Source organism: Micromys minutus (assembly GCF_963924665.1).
Source record: "Micromys minutus genome assembly, chromosome: 9".
NCBI classification, from domain to species: Eukaryota; Metazoa; Chordata; class Mammalia; order Rodentia; family Muridae; genus Micromys; species Micromys minutus.
The window spans coordinates 6917247-6941259 of NC_137978.1; the positions used below are offsets into that span (position 1 = coordinate 6917247).

Genomic DNA, 24013 nt, shown 5'->3' on the forward strand with positions numbered 1-24013 from the left:
GCAGTGATGTATGGAGCACAGGATGCTGGGAAATGAGCTGATTTAGGCGTAGGGAGTAAATGGCTTTTAAGATTAGGAATAAAAAGCATTAGATATAAATATTCTGTATAAAGAAGTAGATCATGCTAAACTTAAATGATGAAATTGAAAAAATATGTCATGTAAGAATTGTGGGATTATTTAGTGAAAAATAAATATATATTATAATTATACTCATAAAATATAAGCAAAAGTATGTTTGTATGTGTGCACACACACACATATATATATATGCACGTGCCGTCTCTAACCTCTGCTATTACATTTTAAAGAGAATTCATCTTGGAGGTTTTCTTTAGTCATTTGTGATCCATCATGATCTTGATATCTCTCTGTGTCTGTCTCTGTCTGTCTCTGTCTCTATCTCTCTGTCTCTCTCTCCTTCTCTCTCCCTCCCTTTCTCCCTCTCTCCCTTCCCCACCTCTTTCAAGAAGAACAATACCATTTGATATATAGGTTCAGTCCATCATTATCATTTTTTTAAGTTTTATTTATTTCTTATGAATAGTGTTCTGCCTGCATGTGTGCCTGAAGGCAGAACAGGGCACTGGATCTCATTACAGATGGTTGTGACTCACCATGTGGTTGTTGGGAATTGAACTCAGGACCCCGGGAAGAGCAGCCAGTGTTTGTAACCGTCTGAGCCATCTCTCCAGTCCTGATTATCATTCCTGAGAGAAAATTTCCCTAGAACTTGTATTGGATACTTACTGCTATACAAGAACAAAAAGAGGATATCCCCGTGGGCTGTAATAAGAAGCCTTTATTCATAATTCTATTATAGTTTCTGTGTGTTTATTTCCATGTCTGATTTGTGTGTTGGTCAGCCGTCTGGGCTATACTGTTTTCAGTTGTCTGTGTTTATATGTATGTACATTGTGTGGCATCAGTTGATTTAGCCAGAGATGGAGATGTTTCCAGTGTGTGCCATTTTTCGCAGTAAGATCTTGATCTTTGTAGACATACTAAAGAATAGTATTTCATGATGCGAATTAGGACAGCTTGACTATTATACTCTCTGGGACATTGTTTCATTGATGTTTGTGTCTTTCACTGTTAATTCAGTGGCCATTTGTCATCTGTTAGGAGGATACCTGCACTCAGCCTCTCTAGTGTCTTCTGAGGAATTGAAGTGTGGCTCATACACCCGGTTGAGGTCCTTGGAGAAAACGGATTCTCTGTCAGCAGGTGTCAGCTACAGAAATCTCGGTGAAGGCCACGTGTGTGTGGTCACAGTATGAGTTCATGTGTGCATCCGCTCTGCTACCTTTGGAAGAAACTATTTCTTCTGAATCTCCACCATCTTCGGGAGCTCGTGTATCTTTTTCTTTCTTGTACCGTGAGCCTCGAGAGTAGTATGATAAATCGGGCCGTAGTGCTTGGACAGGAGGCCCTTCACGAACCGAGCCCCTCTTAAAAGAGGGGAAATTTAAAAATTCATACAAATGTGAGATATTTTAGAGAAATATGGGAATTGAAGAGGAAAATACTTATTTTGCCTTAAAGTTTCAGAGAAATTGCAGTTCACGCGAGGAAGCAGAGAGGAGAAGGCTCCATGTCTGTAGGCGCATGAAATGACATTTCTTTACATTGTTGTTTTTCAGAGAGCAAAGGATGCTTGACTGAAACCCAATGAACTACTTCAGCTAGGCTCCACTTCTTAGGTGCAGAGCCTGAAAGCCTGGTCCTCTGGCCCAGTCTGAGCTATGGCTGCCATTCTAGAGTTAAAGTGCAGCCTCTGTCTTCCCTTAAGGCCTCAGTTCTGTTGATGTGTGTTCAGTCTCATATCTGCAGTTGGGTCTTGTTTGCTTTTCCTCAAGCTATAGCTTTCTCTTGAGATTTCTTTTCAAATTTGTGATGGATTATGTTATTTCTGTCAAAAATCATTGGGATTTTGATAGGAATTTCATTAATTGTGTGTGTCTTAGGCAACATTGGATTCCTAATTTTATTAAATCTTTTACTTCTTGAATTTGGAATATTTTTGGAATTTTTTTATGCTTTCATTTTTTTCAGCAACATTTAACTATTTTCATTGTATAGATTTTTAAACTCCTTGCTTAAGTTTATTCCTAAATATTTCATTATTTGTAATGCTGTTGTCTGTAGAATTGCTTTCTTAACTTGCTTTTTAGAATCCTCATTGTTAATGAAACTTTGTTGTATCTGGTTTTTAGTTTGATAGCTTATTGTTAGTGTTTGAAGCAGAATCTCATTACGTGACCCAGACTAGCTTAGGCTGCAATAATTGCAGCCCTGGCCCTCATCCTCTGGACTGATTGCATAGCAGGCAGTGGGGCAAATGCAACAGTGGGCAGCATACATGATGCTATTTTTTCTTTATTTGCATGAACTCTTTAGAGTTCTTTATAGAAAAGATCATGCTGTCAAAAACAATGGTGGTGATGATGGTGATGATGATGAGGATGATGGTGATGGTGGTGATGATGATGATGGTGATGGTTATAATGATGGTGATGATGATGGTGATGATGGTGGTGATGATGATGGTGGTGATGTGATGGTGATGGTTATGATGATGGTGATGATGGTGGTGATGATGATAGTGGTGATGTGATGGTGATGATGATGAGGATGATGGTGATGGTGGTGATGATGATGATGGTGATGTGATGATGGTGATGGTTATGATGATGGTGATGGTTATAATGATGGTGATGATGATGGTGATGATGGTGGTGATGATGATGGTGGTGATGTGATGATGGTGATGGTTATAATGATGGTGATGATGATGGTGATGATGGTGGTGATGATGATGATGGTGATGATGATGATGGTGATGATGATGGTGATGATGATGGTGGTGATGATGGTGATGATGATGATGATGATGGTGGTGGTGATGATGGTGGTGATGTGATGATGGTGATGGTTATAATGATGGTGATGATGATGGTGATGATGGTGGTGATGATGATGGTGGTGATGTGATGGTGATGGTTATGATGATGATGATGGTGGTGATGGTGGTGATGATGATGATGGTGATGATGATGATGGTGATGATGATGGTGATGATGATGGTGGTGATGATGGTGATGATGATGATGATGATGGTGGTGGTGATGATGATGATGATGGTGATGATGATGGTGATGATGATGGTGGTGATGATGGTGATGATGATGATGATGATGGTGGTGGTGATGATGGTGGTGATGTGATGATGGTGATGGTTATAATGATGGTGATGATGATGGTGATGATGGTGGTGATGATGATGGTGATGATGATGATGATGATGGTGGTGGTGATGATGGTGGTGATGTGATGATGGTGATGGTTATAATGATGGTGATGATGATGGTGATGATGGTGGTGATGATGATGGTGGTGATGTGATGGTGATGGTTATGATGATGATGATGGTGGTGATGGTGGTGATGATGGTGATGATGATGATGATGATGGTGGTGGTGATGATGATGATGATGGTGATGATGATGCCAGGTGTGGCGGCACCGACCTTTAATCCCAGCACTTGAAAAGCAGAAGCAGATGGATCTCTGAGTCTGAGGTCTGCAAAGCAAATTGCAGGACGCCAGGCCTACACACAGAAACCCTGTCTCAGAAAAACAACAACACAGGTCCTGCTGTCAGCAGAGATCATCTTCCTCCTTCCTTTCTGTCTTCCGAGTGTCTTACCTCTTACTGTCTGCCCTGGCTCCATGCCAAGTTTGGATTTGTATAGAAGAGGCTGAAGTAGGTGTTCTTGTCTTGCTCCTAACTTTAGAGGGAACGTTTTGAGCCACTCTTGAGAATGTTTGCTGTTGGCTTTTCATGTATAGCTTTTCATATTGAGAATGGTTTTTATACTCATAGTTTGTTGAACATTTTTATAGGGAAACTATTCTGAATTTTTTAGACCCATTTTCTGCAGAGTAGACCATTCCCCTTTCCTGTGTTAGCCTATTAATGTGTGATATATTTGTTTTTAATGTATTGAATCATCCTTGCATTTCTGACTGTTTTTATTTTTAAAACCTTAGCTAAACTTTTCTGTTTTTGCCTCTAACAGCTAGAAAAAGTTCTACAGCAAGGAGACATTGGAGAGTGTGCAGAGCCGTATATGATTTTCAAAGAAGCTGATGCCGCTAAGGTACCATGTCAGGCCCTCGTTTTCCCACATCACTCCTAATGTAATTTGGGAAAAATAACATATAACCCTGTTAAAATTTTTAGTGCTAATTCACTTTTTTTCTGTTGGTCTACTTCCTTTTGTCCATTGTCTTTGTCATTTAGCTTGTGTTACTCTCTATGATAGTCTTAAAAATCTCTTGTACCTGTTGGGGCAGGCGTGGAGAGATGACAGTGGGTGGAGGCATTTCCTTTGCGAGCTGAGGATCATAGCTTGACTCCAGACTCCAAAATGTTTTTTTCTGAACTTGATGGCACACACAGTGAAACATTCTTCCCACCACACAAACCCATACACTAAGAGTAATAGTAATTTAAATATAGCACAAACATTATTTTTGTTGATGAGAACAAAGCTAATTGAATTTAACTTATAAGTAATTTAAAGATTCTTTTATTTACCCAGTAGTGATATTGATGAAGCTTCCTAGCATTGATTTTTGTCATCTTGAAGGAAAGAAAGATGGGTGAGCGTCACACGCACACGTGTATCACCAGGAGCAGGTTATGTTAGCAGAGAGCACGGCCACGCTCTGGCCCACAGCTGCCAGCGGTCTCCAGGCCGAGACCTTTCCCACGTCCCACAAGGTCACAACAGCCATGAGATAGGGACGGAAATACTTTAGCATGAATTTTACTAACCACCCATGATCAGAAAAGCATATCACGAGCTCAAGTCTTTGAATGAGCAGTGTTTTAAAGGAAGCTTTGTGGAAGACTTAGTTTTTTTTTAGATATTTTGGAGAAGGACTCAGTTGTTGTTCTGGAGCTCATAAGACAAAACTTTTTCTAGATTTCTCTCTTTTATAGTTGTTCTGATAGTAAATCTTGTGTTAAAAAGACTGACCATGGGCTGGAGAGATGGCTCAGCAGTTAAGAGCAATGACTGCTCTTCCAGAGTCCTGAGTTTGGTTCTCAACTACCACGTGGTGGCTCACAACCATCTGTAATGGGATCTGATGCCCTCTTCTGGTGTGTCTGAAGACAGCTATGCTGTACTCATAAATAAGTAAATTGTTTAAAAAAAAAAAGACTAACCACATGTTGTACATGTGCTTGGCTCTAAGCACCTTTTTTTTTTTTTTTTTTTTTTTTTTTGCCAAGCTGACATCATCACAAGAAACTGCAGCACCTCTTCATGTGTGTGTTTGCAGTGAGTCGAGATGGGGTGATGTTGAGTATAACTCAGTCTGAGTTTTGCTGTCTTCGCTAAGATTTTAAGCACTTTTAACCTGTACTTGATAATGTGTGAAATAGACCTTAGATTGTTTCTTTCAAGCGTGATCATGAATCAACTTCTGTTTTACAGAATAAGGAAAAATTGGAGAAGCTGAAAAGTCAAGCTGACCAATTTTGCCAAAGACTTGGGAAGTACCGCATGCCTTTTGCTTGGACCGCGATTCACTTAATGAACATCGTTAGCAGTGCCGGCAGCTTAGAGCGAGACTCGGCAGAGGTGGAGATCAGTACTGGAGGTAAGGGTACTCGGGCATCGTTTTTGAAGGCCTGCCATCTCCCCTTACAGACACTGGGCGGAGCTGTGCCACACGCCTGTAATCCCAGGTGTTCGGCAGATCAGCGTCTGCTTCAGTCCAGGGCAGCCCAGGCCTCTTTCACACGTCCATGCCACTCCCTCACCCTAAACCAAAACAAGAAAGAGGGGAAGAGGACACAAAGTTTAAATGTACTTTATTTACACATTACTCAAGCCACCCAGTTTTGCTAGTCACGGGTCTATAGGCACCAGGGCAGTTAATGTTTGGAACAAGTGCATACCCATTAGTAATCACTCCTTATTTCCCCCAGATTCCTACTCCCACTCCTAAACAACCACTAGTATATCTGTGTCTTTACGGACTTGTCTATTTTACACATTGATGTAAACAATTGAAGCCCGTGTCATACAGCATGGTGGATTCACAGGTATTACCCATGGGGTAGCGGCTGCTGCTGGCATTTGTTTTTCCTTTGTTGTCATGACACGCCTTTATATTTATATACTGCACTTTAATCTATTTATTGTTGATGGTAGTTTGAGTTATTATGAATAATATTGCAGTGAGCAGTAGCAGAGGAGTGGTTCTCAGGTCTCTGGTACTGGGAATTGAACCCATGACCTCCCTGCATGCTAAGCAAAGCCCTCTACTACTGAACTACATTCCCAGTTCTTGTAAAAGCTATTGCATAGTGCGTGTTTTTATTTCTTTTGACTATATAGCTAGAAACAAAATTGCCCCATCACGTGGTAATTCTCCAATAAAGATTCTGAGACTGTCAAACTATCTCCCAGCATGGCTGTACTTTAAAATTCTGCCTGTAGTGTGTAAAAGTTCCTCTTTCTTCTTATCTTTGCCAGTACTGAATACGGTCTGGTTTTAATGCTAGCATCCTTTTCTAGGTTAAGTGGCATCTCATTCTGGATTGGATTCTCCTTTGATAACTAATGATGTTAGGTGCTCTCTTGTGTGCTTTTGCTTTGTGGTCCTCTTTGACTTTTAAAGGGGGGATTTTCACCTTCTTGTTTTTGAAGTATTATTCTACAGTTGTTTTTGTTTCATTATTATATAACCATTTCTACTAGTAAAGTCTAATGATTGATGAAATCTAGTGTAGTAATTTTAGTGCTCTGTTTTCCTCTTCATTTTATCAAAAGGTTTGCCAGTTTTGATGAACTGATTACTGTACTGTTTCCTTATCCCCACTCTCCTGCTGCCCTTTCAGGGTTAGTTTCTCTTTCTGGGAAAAAGTTTCCACATATAATGATTTTCGTGACTTGGCTTTCCCAGTGTTGTCATGGAGACGTGGACAGGCGTAGCCAGCTTTAGATACAAAGTTCCCTTAAAGTGAGATGTAATTACTGACTGCAGAGTGTATTTTCTTTAAGTTTGGCCTTGCTGTTGGCATTGGCCGGCCTTGAATTTGCAGCTCTCCACGTTAGTCTCTGTTAGTCTCCGCAGGATTACCAGCCCGTGTCACCAGGTCAGCGTGAAACACTTCTTTTCACTAGAGCCGTGTCTAGTTGTCACTTTCCCTAGAACCTGGCTGTCGTGATGTCACACACGGTTTGGCGTGCTGCATGTCCATACACCTTACTTTGTAATTTCCCTTGGACACAACTCTTAGTAGCTTTTTAGAAGTGGTGTGTGTGTGTGGGGGGGGGGCTTTTTCACTTCTGTATAATTTTGAATTCCCTAATTTTTCTTTTCTTGTTAATTTATAGTTTAGTTATCCAGTTCTTAGTATTTTCATCCTTTTAATCTTTTCATATCATGTCTTATGTATTAGAAAATGATCTATAACTGCTGAAAATGCATATTCTGTTTATTCTCAGTAGAGTATGCACCATCAGACCACATTGCTTGCATATTTTTTAAAGTCTTCTCTTTTCTTACTAATCTTTAATTATTAATATTGTTCTTTTAGTTTACAAAAGGGATATTTCTATGTGTGAGGTTTGGGTTTGTATCCCAGCTTCATAAGGAAAAAGAAAAAAAAAAAAGAGGAGGAGAAGGAAGAAGAAGAAAAGATTATCTTGTAATGACTTTGAACTTGCAACTTGTCTTTTGACTTTATTTCAATTTGAATCAGTGAAGGCTGATTTGCCATTAATTATATTTCATTTTGATGGGTATTTCATAATGAGTAATAGTTTCTTCTAGCTGATTTACACCATCTTTGGTTATGTGTGTAGCTCATTACATTTTAAGAGATTTAGTGTTGTAGAAGGACAGCCAGATGATTCAGATGGAATTGCTTCCTTAAACTTTCCCCAGAAATGGATTCCTGTACTACAAGCTGAGTAACGCCACTTCCCACATTACTGGATTGTTTCTCATCTTGAGAAAGCTAATTAAAAATGATTTTACATTTTATGAAACTAACAATCATTTTGTCTCCTCTTTGGTAGAACGGAAAGGTTCTTGGTCAGAGAGGAGGAATTCTAGTCTTGTTGGTAGACGGTCCCTGGAGAGGACAGCCAGTGGGGATGATGCTTGCAACTTGACCAGCTTCCGGCCTGCCACCCTCACTGTGGCAAACTTTTTTAAGCAGGTAACATTTTGTCATGTAGGGGTTATGGGGAGGTGCTTATACAAGATTTCAGCTGCGCCGTGCATGTCTGCAATGTTAAGAACTTCAAACACACTTAAGAATAAAAATGATTATGGGTAAGAACTAATAAAATATTGGCATTTTAATGCAGCAGAACTTGTCTTTCACACCTGTATTTCATCTTACTCAGTTGTAATGGTGAACTTTTTCATTTTAATTTTTATTATTTGAATTATGTATATGGGCGTGTGTAGCTTAGTGTGTGTGCTTACAGAGGCCAGAGACCTCGGATTGCCTGCGGCTATAGTTGTACGTGGTCATGAGCCGCTCAGAGTGGGGCTAGAACTGAATCCAGGTCCTCTGCAGGAGGGACACACACTCCGAGCTCCCAGTGGACCTTCCTTAAACACTGGTGGCTTCTGAATTGTCAGAGTGGTCATGTGCTTTCCCACCCAAGATTTTCTGACCTTAACGGTCTTATCTGTGGTGTGTGGAATAGAAACTCCATTTCTGTGCTAAAACGTAGTGTTGAAGGGGGAAATATCTGTATCCGAGCTACTGTTCCTACCAAAGACATTTTATTCTCTGTCCACTTCACATCAAAATGTATTCTGCATGTCATTTCATGGAAATCAACTTAGTAGGTAACACACAGCTTCAAAAAATATCTAAAAAATGAGTGCATTTCATACATTCATTTTAAATATTGCTTCACAGAGCCCCCAGTTTTCCTGTTTTTGGTTTTATTTTGAATATGAATGCTTTTGTCTATGTATGTATACATTGGGTTTGATGTTAGATGGGTTTTATATTGTGAATCAAGATAAAAAGTATATTTTATGTGCTCACATGATACAGAACTAATTGAAGAATGAGGAAAAAGCTTTTATGAGTGACAGATGACACACTAGTAATGTCTACCAACCATAAATTTGGGGGCAGATTAAAGAAAATGCTAAGGATTATCTGTTCCTCCTGAGGTGCTATTCTGAGTGAGAAGAGGACACCCTGACTTACTGGTGTGCTGTACTTGAAGGGACAGGAACAGAATGTGCTGTGCATTACACAGGTTTCCTTCAAGCCCTGCCTGGTCCACAGCTCTGAGAGAGCGGGTGGGAGGAGTCTTTGTACTGTGGACGGCAGTGAGAATGGGAGGACGTGATTGGCCAGCCACAGCTGCGTTACCATCGGGCGGCCTTCCGATGTGCCGTTCCCTGTGCTCAGCTCAGCTCCAGCTCTTCTCCGTGTACAGTCAGCCTGTGCTTCTGTAGGCAAGCTGGCATCGAACTGGTGCTGAGCAGGGAGGCGGGCTGTGTAACAAAATTACATTTAGAATGGAAATTTTATTATTTTTTTTTTAGATTTACCTATTTTTTATATGTATGCTGTGTGGTTTTATGTACATGTGCCTGGTGTCAGTGAAGGCAGAAGAGGGCATCAGAACCTCAGGAACTGGGTTGCAGAAGGTCTTGAGCCACTATGTAGGTGCTGGAATCAGACTTGGGTCTTTGCAAGAACAACAAATACCTCAAACCACTAAGCCATCTTTTCAGACGCTAAAAAATAAACCTTAAAGTATTATTTAACTTACATAAATCATAAGAGGCTGTCTATATTAGTGGTAATGTGTAATATTTTATATATGTATAATATATAATGCTTATGTAGCTTAAATATTTCTAGCTCTTCAAATATTAGGTACATCTTTATTGTAAAACTATACTTTCTTATAGTGCTTTGAAGTTAGAACTTATTATTCTGATCTGAAATCCTTCTATTAGATGGCACACATTCAGGCGTAGTTCTCAGTGCCGGCAGCTGGATACAGCACAAAATGCTCTTAAGACTTAGAACCTCAGGGCAGTGGACAGCATTGCTGTTGACGTTCTTTATTGAAAACATTTAACCACAAGTTTGTATTACTTTTGTAAGTATTTTTAAATCGCTAGAAATTTATGTATCATAGAAATGCAAATTAAGTAAAAAAACAGAGGCTGTACAAAGTAGAGGTCAAGGAATAAGTTTCTCCTAAGTGAGGTTCAACCCCTTTTCCCAGTTTATGAGAACTTGCTATCTGTAGTTGTGGTATAGTTAATCATGTAAGGTTTCAAATGCACCACCCCAAAATTATTAGAAATACATAGAGATTTTAGAATGAAAGTAAATCCATACAATAGTTGTAAAAACATTTGTTAGTAAACAGTGTTTTGTTTGCTTCAGGGGTACACAGTACTAAAGAAGCACGTGCTCGGGTGGAGCGTGTCAGCCTGACCTCTCCAGTGAGTTCAGTTGTCCCCACATTTCAGGTTGGCTGCTCTGCTGGTTTCTAGGAAAACTCAGTCTTTTCATCTACGAGAGGCAGAAGTTCAGAGGGTGGGCTGGGGTGTGTGACTTCCTTCTAAGTCTCCCTTTGCACATTTGTTCAATGACAGGCGGAGGCACAAAGCCAAGCATCAGGAGGAAATTATGTCTCACCCAGTAAAAGACACAAAAACAAATGCTAACCACCACTAAAGAATAGAAACTAGTAATCTAATTTAATATATCAACTAAATAAAAGTAAGTCTAGAAAAACCTTGAGTGTGCGAATGAATAAAGATCGGCTGTGTTCTGTGCTCAGAGAGCCTGTTGTTTCAGCAGCTGATGGCAAACCTACCTTCATCCATCGCCAAAGCTCCTGAAGTTTTTAAAAAGCCATGTTTTCTACCTGTCACTCAGTAAAAGGACTATTTTAGAGGTAGTGACTCCAGAGAGTCACTATGTAGTCATTAAAAACAAACTTCCCCAAATAACGGTACAAAGGGAGGCTGTCTCCCGAGCCATGGCTCAGCGCGGGCTTACAGAGGCTGATGTGTCCCTCACCAGTGAGATGAGAGCACCGTGTGACAGTCAGCTATCACAGTACAGTAGAAAAAATGAAACACTATTTAGTCCTCTGTGTCTCTGTCTGTCTGTCTGTCTGTATCTCTGTCCTTTCATCTTCAGTTGTGGTCATTTAGATTTCTCTCTGGTCTTTCTGTCAGGATAGCCGTGCTTTTCCATTATATTTATTACTTTTTTTTTTTTTTTTTTTTTTTGCAAAAATATAAAGTGTAAAGATTCTACATTTCTGAAGTTTTAGGATATAAACTTTTTTAGAATATAAGACATAATCCCAGTTGTGGCATCTTTGTAACCGTCCCATGTCTTTGCATTTGTCTCCTTTTGTCCTGTCTTACAGCTGCATTTGTAGTTTTTTTCTGCCTCCTCCCTTTAATGTGCATTGGCCGTCTGTATGCTACATGTCCTGAACAATAGATCGTAACTGTTCATAAGTAAAATGGTTGATAGCATTACAAATCTCAGTCAGGTTTGAAACAAGAGACTTGGGAAGCTTTTTATTGTCCTGAATATGTCAATTGTTTCTTCTGACGGCCTGTGCAGAAGCCAGTGCTTATCTCCTTCTTCTGTTTGTTAAATACTTTTTCTCGATGTCGTTGAAATCAGGAAGGAGACCGCTTAAGTGACGAGGATTTGTATAAGTTCCTTGCTGATATGAGAAGGCCATCTTCTGTCTTACGGAGGCTGAGACCAATTACAGGTATTTTTGGATTTTGAGTGATATGGTAATTCTCACGGATAATTATTTGCTGTCAAACTTTCGTTTTTCTACTTAACTGGCTCACACATCTTTCTGTGCTCAGTGCCTGCGTCTTTTCATTTCTCTATCATGTGAGCTAACAGCTTGGATTCAGGATTCAGCACCATTATTAACTGAATTCTAAAATGAGAGCAATGAATTATAATTGTGGCTTAAAGTGAACTTGGAACAATAAATGTTAAAAAAAAAACGGGTTGCTGTCACCGTTAGAGCAAACAGCCCAGGAAAGAACTGACCAGGAGCCTGCTAAAGCCGATGGCAGCCTTTGAAAAGCCTGTCAAGCTGAAAACCAAGTCACCTCCTGAGCCCTGTCCAGTCTGTGCTAGAGCTCATCCGGTGGCTTGGTTGGCTGTCCTGGAACTTGTTCTGTAGACAGGCTGGCTTTGAACTCAGAGATCTGCCTGCCTGCCTTTCCTTTGCCTGTCAAGTGCTAGGCTTAAAGGCATGTGCCACCAAGCCCAGCTTGCTGACTTGTTTTTTAGTTCTTTACTCCCCGAATGGGGAGATAGCACTTAGTATTTTACATGCACTATGTATGGATAAGTCATTTTAAAGTTTGATAAATGAAGTGATTTCTATATGTAAGTTCTTTTTTATTTTGTTTTATTTTGAAGACGAGGTTTCTCTGTGTAGCACTGGCTGTCCTGGAACTTGCTCTGTAGAGCAGACCGGTCTCTAACTCAGAGAATCACCTGCCTTTGCCTTCTAAGTGCTGGGACTGAAGGCATGTGCCACCGCTGACTCACTGGCTGACATCTAAGTTCTTAATAATTTGATATCTATACTGCTCTTCCCAGATTTTTTACAAAATAATATTGAAATTTCTCTAAGAACATTTTCTCTGTCTTAGTCAACATTCTGTCTCGGTGACGGACTGCCTTAAATGAGAATAAATTACTTAAGGCTAATCAGCTTAAAGGAGGAAACATTGAGTTTGACCCATCTTTTCACAGCTCCCAGCCTTTAGTCGAGTGGTTTTGCTTTGGGGACCATTGTGGAACAGGACATTTTTGTGTACCTGCATAGGGCAGAGCAAAGCTGATTAGTTTGTGGTACCGAGAAGTAGATGGAAGGAGGGAAGGACCAGGGGATGCTCCTCAAGGGCATAGTTCTAGTGCATAAATCTCTTCCACTCGGTCCTTCCTCCTAAAGTCTACCGCGCCCTAGCAGTACTGCGTCCACTGGAAAAGCCTTTGAGACTCACTTCAGACCTGAGTGTACACATCACAGAATGTTTATGTTCACATTGACTTTATAATGTATTTTCTGCAGCTCAGCTGAAGATAGACATTTCTCCTGCACCCGAAAATCCCCATTACTGCCTAACTCCAGAGCTGCTTCAGGTGAAGCTTTACCCCGACAGCCGAGTCAGGCCCACCAGAGAAATTTTAGAATTTCCTGCCAGGGATGTCTATGTTCCAAACACAACTTACAGGTAAGATACCCAGTTTTGATGAATTCTGGGATAAAATGCTATATATTCTAATATTAAAGTAAACTAGAATTAAAGTATAAGAAAAATCTTTATATAGATATATTTATTACTTTTTCTAACTTATACCTTCTTCTTCTTACAGCACAATTATATTAGTAACTGTCATATATAATAAACTACCTATGTGCCAGGTATAATGTTAACTTCCTTACAAAATATCATCCTCTTATTCTAGGCAATTAAACTGAAGGATAGGGGAATTTAAAATATTGCAGAGCATTACATTTTCGTTTTTAATTTTAGGGCTGTTTGATTACAGCATTGAACTGCAAATTCATGATTCTTCAAACTCTCAGTTTTGGTAGAGTTTTGGTTCTCACAGAGATCCAGTGTATGAGTGCCTAGCATCATGCTGCGGGCCGTCAGCAGGAGCTGAGCGTAGACCTCGTGGAGAGCAGCAAACCGTTTCTGTGCACAGCTCCTCAGGCTGAACTGTGCAGCTGCAGGCCTAGGGTTTGTTCTGCATGTGAATGACGCTCCTCCTGCCCCTTTTCTTTCCTAAGGTCCTGACTGGACGTCTATTGGGAAGTCTAGCAGGATAGCTCAGAGACAGTCTAAAGTGGCATTTGCATTTCTTTCTAGACTCAGGTCTCCACACCAGCAGTACCGCTGACATTTACCAGGTTCCTTAAGGTCGGTTTTTGGAATCAGAGGTTTTACTTCTTTCCTTCTATTTCATTTGGTCAACAAGCTCCAATAGATTCTACTTTACAGTGGACCCTTGATCCAGTGCTTTTACCAGTGCACCCTTCAAACCCTGGTGTGAGCTACTGCGGAGACAGCAGGGTTAGGTCAAATGTTAGGAAGCAACACTTGTAACTTAAACTTTTATAATTGCTGCATGCTTATAATCAGGGGAAGATAATAATTTTAATTATACTTGCTATATATGTATAATCAGGTGAAAGTAATAATTTTAATTATTTTACTTAGTATAAATACCATAAAATACAAAAATAATATTTTTTTCTTCTTTCTCACTATTTTCAACATCTTGTGTATATTTTAGCCATACTTAAAATTCTTACAACCAAGTCACATATGGGTAGACACTTCCATGTTGTATGGCTGCTGATTTTGCTTTACCTCTCTAGGTGATTTTATTTACATTCTTGTCTTCGTCAGTTTTTGACATTGTGTCTAATGAGACTTTACACAGTTGAGACCAGGCTGCCTTTGAATGGCTTCTAGTACAAGTAGAGAATCTATTTATCTCATTACACTGTGTATTCAACTCTACATAATCTGTTCCCCGTCTTTCTCTTATAATCTGGAATTCTTTGTTTCCTTACTTCATTTTGCCTCACTGACCTTCAGTTTGTCCTTGAACAAAGCCGGTGTTGCCTAACTGTTCTCCATCGGACTCTTTGCCTTTCTGCTTTCCCTCCTGTCTGTACATGCTGCTTCCTGCGGTCTACTTCCCCATCCCTCCAGCTCTCCTTCCCATGCCATCACCTGTGCTTTCATGCTAGTAGTTTTCCATTTGATTATAATTATTGTAAAGAGCAAGGACTGACATTTACAGATTACTTTATTTCAGCATCTGTCCTAGAACACAGTAAGCATAATAAATATTTATTTAGTGAGTTAAAAACAATGAAACTATAGATTGGTAGGAAAATGAGATTTTTGACTCATATGGATATGGCTGTGCTTTTTGGTGCCACTTTACTCTGGTGACTTAGAGAAAGCTACATATTGGCTACTAAGTATCTATATTAATAAAATATACGACACTTGAGCTGGAGAGATGACTCAGAGATTAGGAGCACTGACTGCTCTTCCAGATGTCTTGAGTTCAATTCCCAGCAACCACATGGTGGCTCACAGCCATCTGTAATGAGTCTGATGCCCTCTTCTAGTGTGTCTGAACACAGAGACAGTGTACACACATACAGGAAATAAATACATCATAAAATAATAAGGCACTTGCTTTTATTGAAAGAGTTCAGAACACACATTATTTCATGTAATTGTTACTTGATGTGAATGAATTTCTGGAACTTACATCTTAAGAAGATGAAATGCAGGAAGAGATAAATCACACACACACACACACACACACACACACACACACACACACACACGAATAAGGAGACATTGCATAAGTCACACGCCTTCCACTCTGCTGCTCATCTAGGAGAGGAGATTCTCCGAGAGTTCCTGCAGTTTATGTCTCTTCCTCTTACCTTTGCTTGAGGAAGTTCAGAGTCAGAAAAAAATGTAATTAAGAACTTTGAGTTCTCCTTGATGCCTGATAAGGCAGAAATCTAGGTTTTGTTCCACAGTCTTTATTCTAAAGAACAAAGAATATCTACCATATATAATTGTATATTATGAATAAAATTAAATATTCTCATTTTGGATTATTGTTTGATATACATTTATTAAAGCAGACCAGACTTTATCTTTTGCTTTAAAATCTGAATCATTATTTCCTATAATTTTAATGTCTTACAGTGGATGTGATGTAATGATCTAAATGACATTTATAGAATCATATCCAGGAATTAATAGGAATTGGGAACAGTTGAGAAAACTGTGTTGTAGAAGCTGAATGGGGTTGACTTCAGGGCTTACCAAGCAAGGAAAGCCCTGTTGAGTGAGGCTTTTAAGTGTCTGTCCAGTTTTAATGTTGATAATGTTTATACTTTTCTGAGGGGAATTACAAGTAGCTGTTCCATGTACGCTACATGTGGTGCACGTGCAGTTATATGCATTGTGTGTGTGTGTGTGTGTGTTTGTGTGTGTCTGTGTGTGTATGTGTGTGTGTATGTGTCTGTGTGTGTATGTGTCTGTGTGTGTGTATGTGTGTGTGTGTGTATGTGTGTGTGTATGTATGTGTGTGTATGTGTGTGTGTGTATGTGTGTGTGTATGTATGTGTGTGTATGTGTGTGTATGTGTGTGTGTATGTGTGAGTGTGTGTGTGTGTATGTGTTTGTGTGTGTCTGTGTGTGTGTATGTGTGTGTGTATGTGTCTGTGTGTATGTGTGTGTGTGTATGTGTGTGTGTATGTGTGTGTGTATGTATGTGTGTGTATGTGTGTGTATGTGTGTGTGTATGTATGTGTGTGTATGTGTGTGTATGTGTGTGTGTATGTGTGTGTGTGTGAGTGTGTGTGTGTGTATGTGTGTGTGTGTATGTGTGTGTGTATGTATGTGTGTGTATGTGTGTGTATGTGTATATGTGTGAGTGTGTATGTGTGTGTGTGTGTGTGTACATGGGTCTGGAGGTCTGACCTTGAGCATGTCCTCCTCCATCACAGTCCACTCTGTCCTGAGGTGAGTTCTCTCACTGCACCCAGAGCTCTTTGGTTTTGGGTAATTTAGGTAGTAGATGGTATGTAGTATCCTAGCAATAAAAAATTGAAAGGCACAGAACTAATAATCCAAATAAATGAGGTTTCCCTCAGATGATTGCATCTGCTTATCTCAGTGTCATAGGAAACAGCTTGTGCACTTGTTACATTAAGACAAGCAAACAGTAAGCCTTTCCTACTGGGATTTCATTAAATGTCTGCAGTCACTTGAAGTTAGGGAGTAGATCCCTCTCAGTACTACTTGTGTTCCAGATCATGTCTTGATTACTGCTGGAGCTTTTTGGTTTGTATTAGATCAAGGTACATCTAATTGAGCAAATCCTTCCATTTTATTGACATCTGCTTTTTTGAGACATGTCCACATAGCACATGGTATTCTTGGCAGACTGTGAGAGCCGCCCTCTTTCCCAACAGCCGCCTTAGTTGTGATTGACTGTTGAACTTTTGTATCTTTGTTTTTCTCTCATGTTCTTTTTTTGTAAGGGTGGCTAGAAAATGTCGTGTAATTAAGAATGTAAGAGACAGTGGTAATTATCAGTGTGAGATCAAAATAAAAGCAAGCATTTTGTATAATGCTGCCCTTTGCAGCTGGTAAGATGGACTCTTTTCTTCATAAATATCAGTGATTTCATTATCTGAACTGATCTAAATATAGTTTTTTTTTTTTTACTTTTTAAAAAGATTTATTTTCTGTATATGAGTACACTGCAGCTGTCCTCAGACACACCAGAAGAGGGCATCAGATCCCATTACAGATGGTTGTGAGCCACCCTGTAGTTGCTGGGATTTGAACTCAGGACCTCTGGAAGAGCAGCCAGTGCTCCTAACCTCTTAGCCATCTCTCCAGCCCCCTAAATATAGTTTTAAATGATCTGTTACATGAAATTATGCTCGCGTGTGCGCACACGTGTGCACATACACACACACACACACACACACCAGTAGAAATGGGTATGCTTCTGTGACAGATAAGGACTACAGTAGTTGGAGAGGAAGGAAGGAAGGTGGAGTAAGAGAAAGATGATCTAGATTCCACCAGGCTTTAAATAGCCACAGGTATCTGTGCATATCTAAAAAGGGATGGATTATTACAGGACAGTTTGTCTTATCTAGGTGGGCAGTTTATATCAATATAAATTGGCTCTGAATTCATTGTGTGGCTGTTTTGTGGGGTGAGACTTTATTGATAGAAATCTGATTGATAAATTACAAACAAACAAACAAAAAGCCAAAAACACCTACAGTAGCCACAATTACAAATGTTAGTTTTAAAACTTACTTTCATATAAGAGATGGAGAGTCTCCCAGTTGTAGAGGATACCATAGAAAATATTGACATATTGACAAAGAAAATACGAAGTGTAAAAAGCTCCCAATCCATGGTACTAGGAAATTTAGGTCACAGTGAAGAGCTCAAGCCTAAGCACAATAGGAGTAGAAGAGGGTGGGGTTTCTCAGTTCAAAGGGCCAGAAAACATCTTCAACAAAATCATAGAGGAAAACTTCCTTAATCTAAAGAAAGTGATGGTTACAAAAGTACACGAGGCCTACAGAACACCAAATTGATTGGACCAGAAAAGAAATCCTTTCATCACATAATACTCAAAACACCAAATGCAAAAGACAAAGAACGATTATCAAAGCAAGTATCATATAAAGGAAGACACATTGGAATCACACTGGACTTCTCAACAGAGGCTCTAAAGCCAGAAGATCCTGGACAGACGTCACGCAGACTCCAAGAGAAGTCAGTTGTACATTATGAGTTCCCTTTGAACTGTTTGATAAGCTTATTGTACTGTTACTCCTCCTCTGCTTTATGTCAGGTCAGACTGGGCCAGTGAGAGCACATGCGGTCATGTGACACTTGCTTCTTATGTCTTGTGTTTGTATTATGGTAGATGTCCCTTTGCAGAGAAAAGTTTGCTTTTTGTATGTATGTAAGTCCTATGGTCTTTTTTATAATAATTGTTTAGTGCATAAAATACATTGATTAACAAAAGAAATCAATTATGTTGAGTTAAAGTAGTAAAGATATTAGTTATATTCCTTATTAATGAATTAAACTAAAGCATTCTGTCCTCTGATACAATCAAAACCTTCTTTTCTGAGCAGTATTTTGAGATGGCCATAATAGTTGGGATATAAGAACGTGTGTGCTTTTCCATATCAGAGTTCTTATATGTCGCCAACACTGCTGTGGTTCACTTTCTACATTCTTAATGTCATTTCAGTGGTACTGAAAATTAAGAGCCCTATAGAAACTCTTGAGTTGAGAGGCAGATGTCACTTTTATATTGCCATCCAAGTGTTTTTAAAGTCTAGGTGGTAGTTACCCAGACTCCCAAAAGAATGTTCTAGAACCAGGAGCAGCCTGAGAAAAGCTTTATTCCTTTACCCTAAAAACTAAACATTTCCTTGGGAAGTATTTATATAGATTATTTCTTTAAGAGTTCAACCAGTGATAACCTAAGATCCAGTTTTTAAAAGTAAGTGCATATATTTAAACACTGTTTTTAAGACCGTTTATGACAATCCAGTGAGGCAGGTTTGGCAGGTTCCTATTCCTGGAATGTGTGGAATTGTAGACTGAAACTTGGTTGCTTCTCTGAAGATGACCAGCAACAGTTCTACACTATTAAGGTTGTTGTTTATTGCCCATTCAGTAAACTTAATCATTTTTATGTTCGTTACTAGCTTAGAGCATTTGAACTGTAGTAAACAGTTTTTATGGTTTAAAGAGAATTCTTTGTTATATTATATATTTTTAAAAATTCAGTTGAAATATCACCTTATGAAGGCATAATGGTGGGGACTTGTTAACCCCACTTTCATAACCTTGAACGGCACAGTTAAGACAAATTGAGTAATTTTGCCCTAGGTAATTTACACCCACAGAGAATACTTTGGACTTTGCTAAAAGGGACAATTGTTTGATGACTCAGTTTTCAAAACTGCAGTGTTAGATAATCACTCAGTATGCACTTGGAAGTGAGTTGTTTGTGGGTATTCGTGATGCAGAAAAAAAACCAAAACAAACCCAAGCCTTGAGGTAATACTATTGTTCTATACAGAAGGAAGGATATATAGTTATATGAGTTTTAAATAAGTTGTATAAAGTAGAAATTTAGTAAATGTTGGCTAATGAATACGTATCTACTAACATTTGAGTAAAGTGACTGTCAGCTCCCTCTTTCTAGGACGATGTCATTCTAGGAAGAAAATAAGTAAATAGTCTCCTGCTGGGATGCTGTGTGGACACCAGCCCTCACATCCGCTAAGAGTGAGCCCTTGGTGTGAGGTTTACAGTGACTTCTTCAGTTCAGTAGAAGGTTTGGTACTCTGAGCTTTTGACTTTTGTTTGTGAGTTACTGTTAGAATCTGCTAGGTTTCCTTTTTGTCTGTGCAATGCTTATGTTTGAGGGCTGGAGAGACAAGTGCTGTATCATTCAAAGGAGTAAGGAGCCACCGTTTCCCAGATCTGTGGAAGAAGGAGGATTGCTGTACCTCAGGATTTCCTGACCAGTGCTTACAGGATGTTTTTAAGTACATGCATTTTTATTTCAAAAGAGCAACGTTGTGTTGGGGAAAACTGTTAAAGTGGAGCTAGGCATGGTGATGAACACATGCAGTCCCTGACCGTATCGAGCCGAGAAAGGCAATCCTCGAGAAGAAAGTATATTTGAAGAACATTTCAAAAGGTAGAAGAAAGTATGTTTACAAGTCCAAGTAAAAAAAACAAAAGCAAAACAAAACAAAAAACCCAAAAAACATTCTCTGCGTGCCAGACTCCCTGTGACTGACAGCCTGGTAGTGCTGCTGATGGTTATCAAAGGTAGAAGGGTATGAAGCGTAGTGGGGGAGGGGAAGGAGTTGAAAAGGGCTGGGCTGCTGCTGAATGTATAGGGGGGCGATTAGTAAGCAATTTGAGAAGGAGATATGAACAAAGATGATGGGTTGAATATATAGAGGTGGGAAATCTATCCATGGAAAACAGCGTTTGTGAAGGTAGAATGTTTGAGGGCTGCATTTATAAGGATTGTATTGGCTCAGTCAGTCCGTGTCTATCACATAGGCACAAGGAGCTGAGTTTACACCCCATCATCTGCTGTATAAATTCAGACATGGCAGGGCTCTTTGTCACCTTAGTGCCTGGCACCAGAGACAGGTAGATTTGTAGAGCTGTTTGGCTGGCTAACCTACTGAATTCATAAACCTCAGGTTCAGTGTGCAACCTGTTGTACAAAAGTCAGGTGGAGAGTGATTGAGGAAGAGAAGTACACAGACCTCAATGTGTGCACACATACACATGCACGCACTCCTCCATGAACATGCACATACTTTCCCTCTTACACACAAGCCTTCCCTTCTGTACCAGAAAGGCCATGTTGGTGATGATAAGAGGATCTGAGGAAGGAGCCAAGGGAGGGGTGAGCCATGCTGAGTGCAGTGGTGTTAGAATGTGGTTAGCAGTGAGGACTAGAGAGTGAAGGGAAAGCGGCTCGGACAGGTCCACTGCGTTAGGCAACTGTGGGTTTCCACCTGAGGGCAGAGGGCAGGATGGCACTGTGACTGACGTGTAAAGAAGAAGCCTTTCTGCTCCCAGAATGATCTCAGTCTGAGCTTCGTGAGAAAAAAAATCAATTTGGTATTTTTTTTTTTCTGAAAGGAACAAAACAAACTACAGGAGAATCTAAGAAAAAAAAGGAAAGCAGCTAGAAGAAGTACTGTGCTGCTGCAGAGAGAGTCACTTTGTTTCCAAAGTTTCTGGTTCTTATTTGACCAGGGGTTCATCTTGGTAGTCAAATGCAAAACTCAGAGTAGACTTCCTGCAAGTTAGATTGTAGCTCTGAAAGCTGTAGCTTTTTTTTTTTTTTTTTTTTTTTTTGCTTTTATTCTTTTGTGTTTTCTATAGAAGAAAAATATAGGGTCCACATGGATTGTTATCTCCTATATGTGATTTTAAAAATATGTATGGTATAGGATAACTAAGTAATGCTGGATATTGCTTGAGGAGTCACATAACTGAATACTACCTATCTTTGAAAACTTGACTTAACTCAAAATTTCCCTTGTTTTTAAAGATATATTTGAGGAGTGGGGTGGGGGCTGTAGGATAAGAACACTGACTGCTCAGGTTCAGTTCCCAGCACCCAGTGTCAGCTCACAACTGTCTGTAAACTCTAGTTCAAGAGGACCTACACCGTCACACATGTGTGCAGGCTAAACATCAATGCATGTGGAATTCAAACCAAACAAACCAAACATGTCTGTGTGTGACCTGTGTCTGTATGCTCATGAAGGAGAGAGAAGGCATTGGAACCACTGAAGCTGGGGTTACAGGTGAGCCCCAGTGTGGGTATTAGAAGCCAAAATTGGGTCCTCCAGAAGAGCAACAGGAGTTCTTATAGTCATGGAGTGAAAAGCTGATTTGAAACATTACTGACAGCTGATGGTATGATATAATCCTTAGAGAGTTTAAGTTTAAATTACTTTTTAGAAACAGTCATATTCTTATTGTAATATCTGTGAACTTTTAAACATACATGCCTATTAGGCTTCAAAATATTTGAGAAGGTATTATGATTTTTAAGTATACTTAAAAACACACAAAATGTTAGATCCACATCCTGCCCAAGGATAATAAATTCTGATTAGATTTCCATTTAATGCTTCAAAAGCATCCATTTTTACTGTGTTTTAACAGATGTCACTTAAAATGTCATAGTATTCAGCGTTAAAATGTATAAACTGTTCAAGGTATAGATAAGCTAAGCAAGATGAATTGTGTATTGTAGCAAGATGAAGCATAAATTTGAAAGTTCCTATTACAGATACATACCCTAAATAGTCTGGGCTTAATTTTGAAACTAGTAATGAATATAGCATTTGAGAATTATAAAATACCACTTTTTGAAATTTACCATAAGCTTTTTTTTTTTAATTGAAGTTTTAAGAATGATTTAGAATTTACCCATTAGTTATGATTTAGATTAGTACCATGGTTTTTGTAATTTCGGTTTTTTGCTTTGTTTGTTTTGTGGTTTCATTTTGTGTTGTTTTGTTTTATTGCATTAGGGTTACTTTGTGTATCCTGGCTGTACTGGAAAATACTCTGTAAACCACACTGGCCTCAGACTCAGATCTGCCTGCCTCTGCCTCCCAAAACCTGGGGTTAAAGGTGTGCACACCACTCCCAGGTGATTTGGACTGTCTTAAATTGATTCCAATATCACAGATGCGAATGAATAGTCCTGTAGGAGTTTGATTGGAAAGATAGATTGTGTTATTGATGTGATGACATCTGATCTTAACAATGACTTTAAAGCTGATTGAAATTCAAGTCTCGAGCTTTCCATTAAAGATTTAATAGCAGATTACTGTACTACAGCGATTGGTAGGATTTGACTGTTTAATTTATTGGCCTTTTAATTTGCCTCAGTTAAGTTGACGCTTTCTTAGGTGGTTGGCTGGAGCATCATTTTGGATGACTTGATAAAGTAGAGCTCTCCTCTCTGAGGCCTCCAGTAGATCCCTCTTCTCCTCTCTGGTTTGGTTTTGGCTCTGTATTTACCATTTAGGTTGTTTTCTCCACATATGTCACTGTACCACCAGCCACCTAAAGAAAACATGGACGGTTTAATTGGATAAATGTCCAGTAGCTGTTGGATTTTTCTGTGGTTATATTTTTACTTCATATAGCTGTTACTATGCTGTAGAAACATGCATCCCAGTATTTATTATTCTATGTGATGTATGTGCACCAACAACATTCCAGATAAAATAGCTGAACCAGAATTAATACTTAAAGCTACAGTCAGAATGCTTGCTTGAGAAGAACATATTAAAGAACATATTATGGATAATAGCTAAACCGTAGGGGATACTTGGAAGAAAAAAGTGTTGCCATTAGTGAGATACCTGAGTGACTTTCTGGACAGTGGAGCTGTCCCTTTGCTCTGTGATCCCATGTAGAGAACATCAGGTCTCTGTGTTCTGGGAGGGCTTCATGGATATTACCAGCAGTCTCAGCCACATGTAGCGTGTAGTTGGTTTCGTGGTTGCCCAGGTGGAAGGAGTATTCAGCATAGTACTTGCTGTCTTTCCAGTCTTGTAGCTCAAGTCGTAAGGTGTAGTCAGACTGTTTTACTACAGCGTAGATCTTCTCTAGGCCCAACCAAAATTCTCCTAAAGAGAAAGTTAGGGGAAAAGCCCTGTGTGTTGTTAACTACAGATTAGGTCCTGACTGACTTATTTGTGTGTGAATGAGTGTGCACCAGGGTCTCACTATTTAGCCCAGGCTGGTCT

The 24013-nt window shown here is 39.5% G+C and overlaps 2 protein-coding genes across 5 annotated transcripts in view; one reads left to right on the forward strand and one right to left on the reverse strand.

Moving 5' to 3' along the window:
- Positions 1-24013, forward strand: part of DOCK7 (dedicator of cytokinesis 7) — a 174791-nt gene that overhangs the window by 44011 nt on the left and 106767 nt on the right. For all 4 annotated transcript variants that reach the window (XM_080921575.1, XM_080921576.1, XM_080921577.1 and 1 more), the window contains exons 10-14: positions 4082-4162; positions 5510-5675; positions 8108-8250; positions 11737-11830; positions 13163-13325. In XM_080921575.1, the coding sequence (XP_080777701.1) occupies positions 4082-4162; positions 5510-5675; positions 8108-8250; positions 11737-11830; positions 13163-13325 (647 nt within the window). The remainder of the gene's footprint in view (positions 1-4081; positions 4163-5509; positions 5676-8107; positions 8251-11736; positions 11831-13162; positions 13326-24013) is intronic.
- ANGPTL3 (angiopoietin like 3) overlaps positions 23164-24013 on the reverse strand; it is a gene marked incomplete at both ends in the record, with an annotated part of 6825 nt that continues 5975 nt past the window's right edge. Inside the window, 2 exons of the mRNA XM_080921579.1 lie at positions 23164-23324; positions 23627-23893. Of these exons, the coding sequence (XP_080777705.1) occupies positions 23164-23324; positions 23627-23893 (428 nt within the window). The remainder of the gene's footprint in view (positions 23325-23626; positions 23894-24013) is intronic.